This window comes from Pygoscelis adeliae, unplaced genomic scaffold (genome assembly GCF_000699105.1).
Source record: "Pygoscelis adeliae isolate BGI_AS28 unplaced genomic scaffold, ASM69910v1 Scaffold263, whole genome shotgun sequence".
NCBI lineage: Eukaryota > Metazoa > Chordata > Aves > Sphenisciformes > Spheniscidae > Pygoscelis > Pygoscelis adeliae.
The window spans coordinates 994,323-1,006,835 of NW_008824552.1; the positions used below are offsets into that span (position 1 = coordinate 994,323).

Genomic DNA, 12,513 nt, shown 5'->3' on the forward strand with positions numbered 1-12,513 from the left:
GGGGGCTGCTTGGCTGTGAGGGGAGTGAGAGAGAGTGAGAGGGTGCCTGGCTGTGAGGGGTGTGAAGGAGTGCCTGGCTATGAGGGGCTGCCCAGCTGTGAGGGGCGTGGGAGGGTGTGAGGGGGTACCTTGGGTGTGAGGGGGTGCACATCTGTTAGGGGCGTGGGGCAGCGATGGGGTGCATGGTTGTTAGAGGTGTGGGGCAGCTGGAGGGGTGCAGGAGCAGTGGAATGAGGCAGGGGAGCCCAGGCGTCGTGGGGAGCCCATGCAGGGTCAGCACTGGCTCAGAAGGTGGAAGTCTGCCAGTCGTACTGCACGTACTGAGGTGATGTGGCACTGGACAGCGAGGTGACAAATAGGACACCGGTGTGACAAGGCAGCTGTCACAGGATTGCGAGGATGATGGTTGGTGGCGAAGCATCACGAGCAACAGCAGAAATGATGGGATATGCAGGTTCCCAACGGGTGAAAAGCAGGGGTGGTGCAGGTGGTAGAGCAAGAAGTGTGTGAGTGAGAGGCCATGGAAAATACCATGAAAAATAAATCGTGCACTTAGATGTAGAAACCCCCATGTAGAAGCTCACCTTTAAATCTAGATAATGCTCTTAAAATCATTTGACTTAACTTGCTCCTCACAATTCTGGAAGGTGCATAGGTGCTAGAGCAATACTAGTTCTCTCTCTCCTAACAGCAGGTAATTAAGGCTGAAATTTTTGATGATTTATATGTGATACTCCCTTCCTTCCTTCCTTGAAGCTGGTTGACCTGTTTTTTGGAAAATTTCAAAACCCATGGGAATTGTGGGTACATAGTTTTTTCTAAGAAAGCAGTTCCCTGTAGGTGATTTCAAGCGAAGATACAAAAACCTTGTACAGGTAGGAGCTGCTGCTCAAAGCTGTGTTTTCGGATATGTCGTCAAGCTCTCCTGGGTGAATGCAATGCCTTGCGTTAAAGCTAGGATAACCAGACCTCTTTCTGATGCCCATACATGCAAGGTTTAGCAGTACAATCCTTATTACATATGTTTGTGCCTTTAATGAAAACTGAAATTGAAATAGTTGATTGCCTACTCTTAACCTTTTGTTTGTGTGATTCACTCCTAGCGTTGTCTCTTTCCACCCTCTGTCCTGTGAGAGCCGCAGGTTCTTACACAGTCAAAGGAATGACTGCAGTTTCTGCGGAATTGAAGAGATTTGGTGCTGTCTGAACTTCAATCTTAATTTGTAAGGAGTCTGTGCCAGAAATTCTGAGTCATGTCAAGTCGTGCAAAATTGGTCAATACGTGACAGTTTATTGTATGAAGAAAATACCCCCTTCAGTTTATAATTTTTCTATTGAAAGACATTTTGAAGGAATGCTTTCAATGGTAGCAATACAGAGATATATATAAAAAATGTGCATTAATTAAACAATGCACTAATTTCAAAGATTTTTTTTTTTAAACTGTATTTCGAAATTAGACTACTACTACTTTTAACCACCATTTGTGGAAGTTTAGAAATAAAAACCTTTTGAGAAAAACAACGCGTGTCAGCTACAACGAGTTGAACGATATCGTTTTATGGATATTTCTTTTGCAAACGTTAAAGTGGATTGCAGACATGGTTTTAGGAAGCATGTACTGGCTTAGGTTTCTACAGTGTGTGAGTAAGCATGCTTTCTGAGCACATGACTACTTCATAATCCCCTTGAAGTAGTTCAGGCCAATATGGTTAGTGTTCCTGTAACAGAATAGTAGAAAATAGAGTTAAAATTTACCTGGAAGGATCATCTAGACCTTTCCACTGTCCAAAGGAATGATAAGCTATACCTAAACTGTTTCTAGCATCTTTGTTGTGCTCTTAAAAACGTGCAGTGACAAAGATGACACTCTCTTTAAGTTCTCTACAAGTTTTTTTCCCCCCTAGTATCTTACACCTCTCTCTTTTAACCTATGTCAAAATGTCCAAAGCTGGTCATATGTTCTATTTTAACAGCAGCATTTAAAGACTGATAAATCCATGCAGCCTTCTGGCTTTGTAGACTGGAGGATGTTAGTGTTTTATTCTCCTGTTTAATTACGGCAGTCATCTGCAGTTGTAAATGACAATGCGCTGCTCGTACTGCTTGCTGTCGTAGAAACCTCTTGCCGATATAGGTCAAACTGGTCTGGCGAGGAAAAGTACTTTATGCCAAAAATATGTTGCTTGTGCTTGGCAGCTTGCAGTGAGAAAGTTGAGTATAAGGGCATTAGAATATGTCTTTAAAAATAAATTTTAGTTTTAATAAAATCATTGATGAGAAATACCTAGTCCCAGGTAAATTGTCTCTACTGCCTTACTGCTTCCAGTTTTTCCACAGTAACTGAATAATTGCCTTTACGTTTTCCCAGTTCAGTGCTAAGCAGTTCCAGTTAGACATCCCAAGTCTGATCTTTCGAGCGTTAGCAAGTCTGTGAGAGCTAACCAGTTACTTAAGGCTAGCTTCATTTTTTGTCACTACCTGAGAAAACGAGAAAGGGTGCACAGAGTAGGCTTTGAAAAAGAACCAGCTGCGTTTAATGGATGGCACGTAGTCTTTTCATGTCAAACATTAATGTAAATAGCCTCTGTTACCCCAATAAGGATGTGTATTTTATAGTTCTGTACAGCCTAGACAGTGATCCCCACAGTAAGATATGTCTGTCTGACCCTCCTCCGTGTTTCTGACTCTGTTCGACACGGTGGTTTGAGTTACGGTTGAGGTGTTGAGTATTTAGAACAAACTACTATTTCAGCGAAGGGATGCTGTTCTTCTGCAGTTGACCAATACTGGGGTAACATAAAACACTCTACCCGCACCTAAATAAAATGCCATTTGAGCTTCCATGAGATGTCAGCAGATCTCTGAAAACGTAAGGTTTGTGACTGAAGAAAACCTTCTTAAAAGCTAATGAGTGATACGTAAGCAGTGGTGTAAGACATTGCATTGAAATGGCTTTTAATTTGTGCCAGATATTTTGCAACTAAAACACTTGTGCAACAGTATACCGTGTGCGTTAGCTGAATACTAAGAAAACTGGAGAAATTCTTATACGTAATTTTATTCTAAAATCTTCTTAATTGCTGCTTGGGTAATACCATGCAGAGCTATGTTGGGTGATTTCAGGGCTCTGACCTCCTTTTTCTTTGTTCTTGCATTCCTCGTTCCTCGGAGAGCGTTCGATTTGGAGCCAAACTCGTAGCAAGACTGAAGGGCCGAATTCAGGCTCAGATGGAGTTTGCATGTTTGAGTCCAGTCGCGTAGCCTCCACCATCTCCTCTAGTCCTGTAGCTACCTGAGAAAACGTCAACGCTCCAGCCTTTGCCAGCAGAGTTTCCTAGATGTCTAGAGCTCCGGTTTCCCATCTGCTGCTCCGATGGGGTGAGGAGCTTGGCGCCCGTGTCTGATCAGGATCCACAAACTGGGGCTTTGCGTGCCAAGGGCTTCTTTTGGACCCGTGTGCTCAGGCAGTGTTGACTTCAGCACAAAAGGCAGCGGCCACAGCCACTTCTATGTAACTGTAAAAGGAGTTGGGAAGGGAGAGGAGTATTGGGTGGTTAATTTAATCTTTGTGAGACTCATTTCCCCAGCAAGACCCCTCAGAAGAGCTCACGGTATCTTTTGCCGTCACTGATTAGTCTGATCTGGTCCCTAGCTATTACTAGTATCAACTTACCTTGTTCTCTGGTTGGCAGCAACATCAGAGGTGACGGGATTTGGGCTGATTTTTGTCTGTCCTTGACAACTGTGTGCCAGTTCTGGTATATGTGCTAGATGCACCATCGCTGCCACCGATTTGTCCCTATGTGGTTGCCAGGAGGTGATTCAGAGGAGCTATCCTAATGTGAGGAGCTCTGACTTTGCCCCCTGGCAGTCTCCCTCAGCTTCCCTGAATCACTGAGAGAGGCAGGTAAGACCACTAGGGTCAGGCTCTTCCTCTGGATACCCCTCTGGTCTGAAACCCTCCCCACTAAATATAGGGAGGCTCATGAGCCTTTGTGACAGCCCGGTGCGATCACCTTTAATGAGTTATCTAGTAATCAGCACCCACTCAGAAAGTATGAGAGCCGGTTTCAATATAATCTGCATGCTAAAGGTCTCCCGTGTAAGAAGACTGTGTTTATACCATTTGGTTAAATGAAGAACGCTCCCCTGTTCTCTTGTTGGCGTGATTGCACTATCCAGCAAGAGTACAAGAACTGTGGTGCCAAAAAACTGAGCAAGAAAATATTTTTTTTTCTTATTATTATTATTTTAAGTCATTATTGAGGATACCATGTCTAGATCTGTGAGAGCAATATTAGAAACGGTTCCTGTTTTACGGCACTTGCTGTCACTGTTATTTTGATATTTTGCATGAATGAAAAATTAAGACGCACAAACGGTTAAGCCAGCAGAGATCTGAATCCAAGATTCCCCCCTTTCATCTTCACAGTTGCCCTTTATTGCACTCAGTTGAAGTAGAGGTGATGGTGAATCCACTCAGAGCTGTGGATTTACTCGTTTGGGCTGCCCACCATCTGGCGAGACAGCCTTCATTCCTAAATTGTTGAATAATCACTAATTATTTTTCCTCCCTCCTTGCTCCTATGAGCAATAATTCCATGTTTGCAGTAAAAAGTAATAAAAAAAAATTGCTTTCTCGTAACTTCTAGCTGTTTCTTGGGTCAGGACTCATCTTCTTTTTAATTTAGGAATAAAAAAACCAAAACATTTAAAGCCTTTTGTTTTTAAACCGACCGAGTAATTTTTTCACTTTCATGAATTTCAGCGATGATTGGGGTTGTGGGGAGATCTCCCCACTTTGCCCTACTGAAATAGTAGACTCTTCATGTAACTTCTCTGTCTAGGTTCCTGGAACTTCGTGGACATTGCCAACACAAAGCTTTAAAATATGAGTCTGTGTTGAAAAGTATGTAGCGAAGCGATGGCTTGTAAAGTAAAATAAGTCACTGAGACTGTAGTGAAAGTTCTTCTCCTTTTTGCTGTAGAATTGTCATATTACCGTAAATTCTTTATACTGTCGTTGTCTCTGGCGTTCTTGAGTTTGTCTGGGGAAGGATTTACCCGAGGAGGAATGGGAGCTGGTGTAACCACTCTGTACAGTTAGAATAATGAACACATCATCAGTCGTGTTCATGTGAAGGTTTTTAGTCGTCCATATTGTATGTTTTCAACTCTCTGTTTACTTACGTGCTGTCGTAAATTGGTGGCTCTGTGAAGCCACAAGGTGTAAGCGAGTGCATTAAAATAATGCTGCTTCAGAGGGTTATTTTTGCAGGAAGGGAATGACTTTTTTTTTTTTTTAACTTTTAAATACAGAGCTATCAATAGCTGCTGGAGTCTTGTTTGTGTATATATATATTTTTACTGCACAAATAAAATAGTAGATGAGTTTTACTGGAGTAATTGTGCAGACTCAGTCTATGCATGTTGTTGCTCAGAAATCCATAGCAAGAAAGTGATTGCATAGGCCCTGTTGGGGGAAATACAAGCTGACTAATGCATTTGCATCAATTACTGCAAATGGCTTACTCACCGGAGGAAACAGTACTTTGCATATCTAAAAGGGGCCCTATTAGTCGGGGAAATGTTTCTTTAGCTTTGTGTTCTATCTCAGAGAACTAATCCAAAGCAGAAGTAAATGTAAAGATACGTGTCTGATGAAAACTTAACTTCAGGCGTGTGAGCACTGTCTGTAGACTGATTGCTTTTTTATTATTTCACTTTTCAAAAATCTACTCTAAACTCCCCAATGACCACAATAAATAAGAAAAATGCTGTATTTTGGAGGGAGGCAGAGAAGACAACTATTTTAATAGCTGCCTTCAACTTAGTCTACAAGCACATCTCTTGCTTTTTTAACTGTTCTTTTTAAGGTTAAGTTCTTGAGAATTAAATGGTCAGGTTTCATGAGCAGCTGCGTTACAATCTGTTGTGCGTGTGAGACAAAGGCAAGAATGTATAAAATAAGGGAAAAGATTCCTGAATTTGCTGGGGCGGTGTTAAGCAAGAATATATACATTAAGGGAAAAGATTCATTAATTTGTTGGGGTGGTGTTAAGTGGTGAGCAAAAGGAGAAGAACAAATTTTTAAGAAGACTTGATGGTATGTTACAACGGAAGGTGTACAGAACTTTCCTTAGCCTTGCATAAAGGGCAAGGCTCACTGCACTCCAATTCTGAGTACCGTTTGAAATTGTAGGGGATTTTGTTTTCTCTTAAAACTAGCTAATTCTTTTGCTTACATGCAGATGTCAAAGATGGGTAGAGAACTGTCGAAGGGCAGATTTAGAAGATAAAACTCCAGATCAACTCAACAAGCATTACAGATTGTGCGCTAAACATTTTGAGACTTCTATGATATGTAGAAGTGTAAGTAAAACCAAGCATTTGTTTATTGCATCTTGCAAAATGTGACTAACATTTTTCATCAGAATGCTGCATTTTAATCTTTGACCAGGGTAACTGGTCCCTGGGAAAATTAATCTCTTGAGTCTTAACTGAGATCGTTGTCATGGTCCAGGGCACCGCACAGACTTGCAGATGTTGGCACAAAGGATGAGGTGGAAAGGAGCAGTTGGGGAAGAGAAAAGCAGAGCTGCTCCTGCTGGTTTAATATGTTTGTGGAGCCCTGGTCTTCACTGGAGTTCTTTCCTCATGCAAAGCAATGCTCATTTTGTTTATTGTCACTAGATGTTACAACATTATATAAATATATTGGGTGTAAGTATGTAAGTTTGCTTACCTCTAATTATTTAAAATCATTAATGTGCTGTTACTGAAGTGTGTACGTGGTGTGATTCAGTTAAATTACACTCTGTTGTGGCCAAGAGATTTAAACATTCTTTGCATCTGTCAAGCTTCTGGTTCCCGTTCTATTTTATCCAGCTAAAATCAAGGCACTGTTTCCTGTTAATGAAATAATAGCTTTCAATTCTTCTTGTTAACGTGATAACGCTGATTTTAACAGCTTACGTAACAGTAGGAAATGGTGGATTTGGGGCTTTGTATCAAGTTTGAATTTCCAGGCTGAATTTTACATTGATAAATAGGCAAAATCAGTCCTTAGGTATAAAGGATAGCTACAATATGCAGGTCAGACTTTGAGCTCCTGGTGGTATTACACACGACAGGGTCTCTGATTAGCCAGCATCCCAGAAACAAATGAACAAATGAATGTTGGAAGTAATTCTGAATCTGAAATGAAGCTTTATGAAACTCAGTTTGTTTAAAATGTGTTTCAATCTAATGACAGGTATAAACGTAATCAGTTAAAATTCTGTACTTGAAATTAGCCAGTTTAGACGATGTAAGTGTACAATATATCCAAATATAAAATTTTACTTAAAATACTTTTCTTTAACTGCTAGAAACATTTACATGACCATCTAGAAGTCTTTTCTTCCTCCTGCTCGTTTGACAGATACATTTTCCTTCAATATGATCTTTCACGATAGTGTTTTGTGGAATTCATAAGTCTACATAAAGAAGCAGTTGAACATTTTCATTGTGAAAATGGTTATGTGATTGTTTCTAGAACTGTGAAATAAGTGATAAAAACCAAAGCTCAATAGTAACAGAAGGTTTTCTTTCTGATGCATAGATATCTCTTTATCCAGAAAAAAAAAAATCATAATATTACAGCATTAATTGTTGCATCTGGGATCTTTGATGTGAAGACAACGGGGAAGAAAAAGTGTTCGTGGTTTGGGGCGGTGGGTTTTTTTTTCAATATCTCTTTTCTCATTTTCAGTGTTCTCTTGACACCCCAAAATGTGAATCACATAGCACAGCTTTCTCTTTGTTTTGAAACATCAGAAAGTGAAAATACTTTTTTAAAAAAAAGGAAGAAAAAAGAAAAGGGGGGGGGGGGCTGGCATCCGAAATTCTGGGGGCTTTTTGTGCGCACACACAGTGAGACCTCCCCAAAGATATCCCTAATCTAGATGTCTTTCTTCTTACAGAGCCCTTACAGAACGGTTTTACGGGATAATGCTGTGCCAACTATATTTGATCTTACAAGTCACTTGAACAATCCCCACAGCAGACATAGGAAAAGGATAAAAGAGCTGGTAAGATTTCATGTAAGGTGTTTTTTTTTAATATTAAAACCATAAAGGCAAGTAAGTTCATGTGAAACTTTTGTATAAAAGTGTCAAATAATAATATTTAGCACTTGAGTGTACTGCCTATTCTAGTATTTTTTTGTTGATTATAAGTTAAATGCCCAAATGTTACGCTGATAAAAATTTTACCTACTAAGGCAGGTTTAATGAAATAATCTGGAAAATGAAATGTGTTGATCCAGAGATGATTCTGTCTTCCAAAGAAAGTGCATAGCTTCTTTTTCCTTGTTATTGCAGCACTAACTGAATACAACTTATGCACAGTACCCTGAAATTCTTGCTACATATTGATTGTGATCTTCAGTTCACCCGTTTAACTTTTGAAGTCTGCACCAATTCAGACATGCTTGTTTTAGCTTATTGTTCTGCAAAGATGATCCATGTATAAAACCAAGATCAAGCTGTTTTCTGTGGAATTGTGTGTTGTCAATACCTCTCTTGTGTTATTTATAAAAAAAGTGTCTCTAGGTCTCTCGTTATAAGTATACTGACAATTAAGAGGAATTCAACTTCCTAAACTCTGCTTATATGTTGGAAAATTACAGGCAGTTTCTAAATATTTCTTTATGAGTTTGATTGAGTCTGTTTATTGACTGAAAATAGTGAAAGACGGTTCTTGCCTGCTGGCAGTGCATGTTCATATTGAAACAGAATTCTTTAATGGAATCTATTTACTAATAATTATAAAATACGTATTGAACAAACTCAGAAGTACGGGAATCTTAGCAGTAATAGCAAACTATTCTCCTGTAGTTAGATACGTGTCATGGCAGCAATAAACTACCTGAAGAAAACTCCTTCTCTTGGACCTTCTAGCACTTTTTGGTAAATATTAACACTCTTAAAATGGTCTCAGCTGCAATATTTGTATCTGATCTCGATGTGTTTTAATACTTTAAGGTCATGTGCTAGACACTATCATCAGTGTAAGTTTTTTGTTTTGTTTTTTTAAAGAGTGAAGATGAAATAAGAACACTGAAGCAACAAAAGAGTAAGTGGGCAAAATAATTGAGTTCGTAAAACCTTTGTTTACTAAGGCTGACAAGGTAATGCAGGACACATAACTGTAAGTTTATATGTATCAGGAGGATAATTGACTTGCTGCTTGATTCAAACAGCCAGTCTAAACTCTTTCCGAAATACCCATTCACTTTTTTTCTTCTCTGGACTCCAGTAACTTAAAGGTAATGGGGATAGTAGGGGAAAGCAAATGTTGTGTTTTATTCATGTTATCTTGACACTTACGGTATTTTACATTTTGTAGTTGATGAAGCTTTTGAACGGGAACAGGCAACTCAAGAGTTGAACGAAAGCAATGAGCAAAATACTGTCTCAGAGGAAGGAGGAGAAGAACGAGAGGAAGAAGCTGTCCCCTTAACACTGGAAGAAAGAGAAAACAAAGATTACCTTAAATCTTTGTTTGAAATTTTGATCTTAATGGGTAAACAGAATATTCCTTTGGATGGCCATAGTGTTGATGAGCTTCCAGAAGGTATTTTTACTTCAGATAACTTTCAGGCTTTACTGGAATATAGAATAAATGCTGGAGATGAAGTTCTGAGGAAACGATTTGAGATGACTGCAGTCAATCTTGAGTATTGTTCGAAAACTCAGCAGAAGCAAATGCTTGAGATCTGTGAAAGCTGTGTTAGAGAAGAGACACTGAGGGAAGTAAGAGACTCACACTTCTTTTCTATTGTCACTGATGAAGTAGTAGACATAGCAGGAGAGGAACACTTGCCGGTGTTGGTGAGATTTGTTGATGATTCTCATAATCTAAGAGAAGAATTCATAGGGTTTTTACCTTATGAGGCTGATCCCGAAATTTTAGCTGTAAAGTTCCACGCGACTATTACTGAAAAGTGGGGTCTAAACATGGAGTACTGTCGAGGTCAAGCCTACATCGTCTCCAGTGGGTTTGCTTCTAAAATGAAAGTTGTGGCTACAAGACTCCTGGAAAAGTATCCGCAAGCTGTGTATACGCTGTGTTCCTCGTGTGCCTTAAACGTTTGGCTGGCAAAATCCGTTCCTGTTGTTGGTGTTTCCATTGCGTTGGGAACAATCGAAGAAGTTTGCTGTCTTTTTAATCAGTCTCCGCAATTACTGGTAGAACTGGACAACACAATTTCTGTTCTTTTTCAGAACAACGAGGAGAAGGGTAACGAGCTGAAGGAGATCTGCCGTTCTCAGTGGACAGGCAGGCATGACACTTTCGAGGTTTTGGTGGACCTCATGCAAGCACTGGTACTGTGCTTGGATGCGGTAAGCAGTGACTCATCCGTCAGGTGGAACAACTTTATTGCCGGTCGAGCGTTTGTACTTTCAAGTGCATTAACAGATTTTGACTTCATTGTCACTATCGTAATTCTGAAAAACGTTCTGTCTTTTACAAGAGCATTCGGAAAAAATCTCCAGGGACAAACATCGGATGTGTTCTTTGCAGCTAGCAGTTTAACAGCAGTGTTGCATTCTCTGAATGAAGTGATGGAGAATATTGAAGTTTACCATGAGTTTTGGTTTGAGGAAGCAACAAATTTGGCTACAAAACTGGATGTACAAATTAAACTCCCAGGAAAATTTCGCAGGGCTCAACAAGGTAACTTGGACTCTGAGGTAACATCAGAAAATTACTACAAAGAAATCCTTAGTGTCCCCACAGTGGAGCATATTATTCAAGAATTAAAAGATATATTCTCGGAACAACATTTAAAAGCTCTTAAGTGTTTATCGTTGGTGCCCTCAGTCATGGGGCAGCTCAAATTCAATACATCTGAGGAACATCATGCTGACATGTACAAAAATGACTTGCCTAATCCAGACACACTTTCTGCTGAGCTTCACTGTTGGAGAATCAAGTGGAAGCACAGAGGAAAAGATATTGAACTTCCAGCTACTATTTATGAAGCACTTCACTTGCCTGACATAAAGTTTTTCCCTAATGTTTACGCATTGCTTAAAGTCTTGTGCATACTTCCAGTGATGAAGGTGGAGAACGAAAAATATGAAATAGGACGAAAGCGCTTAAAGGCGTACCTGAAAAACACCTTGACAGAGCAAAGGTCAAGCAACTTAGCTTTGCTGAACATAAACTTTGATATAAAACATGACTTAGATTTAATGGTGGACACCTACATTAAACTCTATCCAGATAAAGTGGAATTTCAAGAAGACTTTATTCCCTCAAACAACTCTGAAGTAACAGAAAACGCTTAATTTTTTAAGCTCTAAGCAACCTGTTGAAACAGCTTTTTCTTAATTAAGTTTCAACGCTAAGAAAAAAAAACAACTGTGAAATCTGTAAAATCACTGCAATTGTATTTCCATTTTAGGTCTCGGACTGAAGAAGCTGTGGTCAGTGACCCAAATTATGTTTTGTTAGTCTGCATTAAATGTATTACGCGAACAAAACCAAGCCTGAAAAGAAGCCCGTGCTCTTGGCGGAGGTGCTTTCTACACCTGATTGACTTAATTAGATGCTCGTTTACTTTATTGCATCTTGGAAAAAGTACATTGCGATTGTAGGTCTGATGAGGCCGTTACATATTCACTCATGAATTAGGGTAAGAAAAAAAAACTCAAAACGTTAAAAAGAGTGTCATCCATTTCAGTTCTGTTACTTAGGGTTTTATTCTTTTTGAAAACTTTAAAAAAAAAAGTCTTTGTATATTTAATTGGCATTTTGGAGAGTGGATGCGGCTATCGTGCGATCCTCGCGCTGTGGACTGTTCACGGTGTAAAGTGAATGTTAGTGGTACAGAGGTACGTTCACGGTTTCATTGGAAGAGTCAACCTCTTTAATCTCTCGATGACTGTTTACATTCCTTTGTGTGAGACACAAAACTTTTTTTCTTTAGGCTTTTAACAGGCATGGCAGGAGTGCTGAAATTCCTAAAAGACACTAAAAATTTATTCCACCAACGTTTAAATCTGTTCGTTCTATCCTGACTCTGACACAAACCCGTGCATCTTATTGTCTGTTTATTTGTAAACTCACCCAGGAAAGATTAAAATGAGACTTTGTTGTTTGTCTAGAAGTAAGATTGAAAATATTGCTGTTATTTTTGGCAAGAATGAAACATTTTTGTACAGTTTATTGCAATTTAAAATAAAATGTGAATTGCTTTTTACATACTATTGAATTTCTTAGTAAAGCTGTGCCTCTTTGAGAATGTGTATTCTTTTGTAAGGTACGTTTTAGTTTTGGCAATTTTTTCTCCGCTGTGTTTGCAATTCTAGTGAGTGACGTTGTCTTAAGACACAGGAAACTATGTGTAATAGCACTTCTGATCTGTATGTTCTGCTGAAGGTTTTTTTTAAAGTATTTTGAGGTAGCACTAAATACAGTGCTTTTAATTGTCAAGTTCTGTCTAACTGAAACAGGTGG

At 39.3% G+C, this 12,513-nt stretch overlaps 1 protein-coding gene across 1 annotated transcript; it reads left to right on the forward strand.

Annotated features, from left to right (window-relative positions):
- The first annotated feature begins 399 nt into the window (after window positions 1-399).
- Window positions 400-12,290, forward strand: PRKRIR (protein-kinase, interferon-inducible double stranded RNA dependent inhibitor, repressor of (P58 repressor)). Its single transcript, XM_009321953.1, has 5 exons — window positions 400-506; window positions 6,255-6,375; window positions 7,968-8,075; window positions 9,084-9,120; window positions 9,394-12,290. The coding sequence occupies exons 1-5, from the start codon at window positions 400-402 to the stop codon at window positions 11,340-11,342; spliced, it is 2,322 nt and encodes a 773-aa protein (XP_009320228.1). The 3' UTR covers window positions 11,343-12,290.
- The last annotated feature ends 223 nt before the right edge of the window (window positions 12,291-12,513 follow it).

Coding starts and splice junctions, on each gene's coding strand:
- PRKRIR (XM_009321953.1), top strand. CDS start 400: ATGATGGTTGGTGGCGAAGCATCACGAGCAACAGCAGAAATGATGGGA. Junction 6,376..7,967: donor CTTCTATGATATGTAGAAGT/GTAAGTAAAACC, acceptor TTCTTCTTACAG/AGCCCTTACAGAACGGTTTT. Junction 9,121..9,393: donor AACACTGAAGCAACAAAAGA/GTAAGTGGGCAA, acceptor TACATTTTGTAG/TTGATGAAGCTTTTGAACGG.